This window comes from Apis dorsata, unplaced genomic scaffold (genome assembly GCF_000469605.1).
Source record: "Apis dorsata unplaced genomic scaffold, Apis dorsata 1.3 scaffold_651, whole genome shotgun sequence".
NCBI lineage: Eukaryota > Metazoa > Arthropoda > Insecta > Hymenoptera > Apidae > Apis > Apis dorsata.
Window position 1 is genome coordinate 293,509 of NW_006263842.1, and position 777 is coordinate 294,285.

Consider the following 777-nt stretch of genomic DNA (forward strand, 5'->3'; position numbering starts at 1 on the left):
TGGCATCGTGCCCACCTTTACAAGGCGATCGCCTGCGTCGTCCTCGCGCTTATTGCCATTCAGTATTTACTTAGTGGCGTGATCGATCGCCGTTCCATAGAGACGATTTTCACCATTAATGCCACCAGGTACGTAGCACACGGTTCTCGCGATGATTATTTCTTCTTTTGCTATTTATTTCGATCTCGATGAATCGAAAAGTTATCTATGATAGATTATTGATAAATAAAATTATTGGTACGGTAAAAATATGTACGTTAGATTTAAGTTTTGAGGAATCGAAATTAAAGTGATGATTATCACAATTATTCGGAGAATTATTCTTTATTTGAAGCGATTTTATTTGCTTCATTAGGCAATGAAAAAGAAAAATATTTTTTATGAATGAGATAGAAACGAATAAAATTCTGAAGCAAGTTTAGAAGATTGATTTTAAAAAGTAAAATAAAAGTTTAAGGAAAATCAAGCCTTCAAAAATTATGTATGTGTATTAACGTTCTTTAAATATAAATTTCTTTTTAGCAAGATATGATTATCTGAAATAGAATCTTAAATTTGTCTTTTTATAAATATAATTTTGTAATAAGATAGAACATAAAAATTTTTTTAAAATATTTAGGTTTTAATATTTTATTTTGTTATAAAAATTTTCAGAAATTATTTTTAGAGGAAAGAATGTGAAAGAATATGAAATTTTGAGATTTCAAGCCTTCAGAGATTTTATACTGACAAAAAAAAAATAACTTCATATATATATATATATATATATAATTCATT

The 777-nt window shown here is 26.6% G+C and overlaps 1 protein-coding gene across 1 annotated transcript in view; it reads left to right on the forward strand.

The window, feature by feature from the left end:
• Nucleotides 1-6: 6 nt before the first annotated feature.
• The window catches only part of LOC102671422 (beta-1,4-N-acetylgalactosaminyltransferase bre-4-like), a gene marked incomplete at its 5' end in the record, with an annotated part of 34,633 nt that continues 33,862 nt past the window's right edge, over nt 7-777 (forward strand). Inside the window, one exon of the mRNA XM_006621949.1 lies at nt 7-128. Within this exon, the coding sequence (XP_006622012.1) occupies nt 7-128 (122 nt within the window). The remainder of the gene's footprint in view (nt 129-777) is intronic.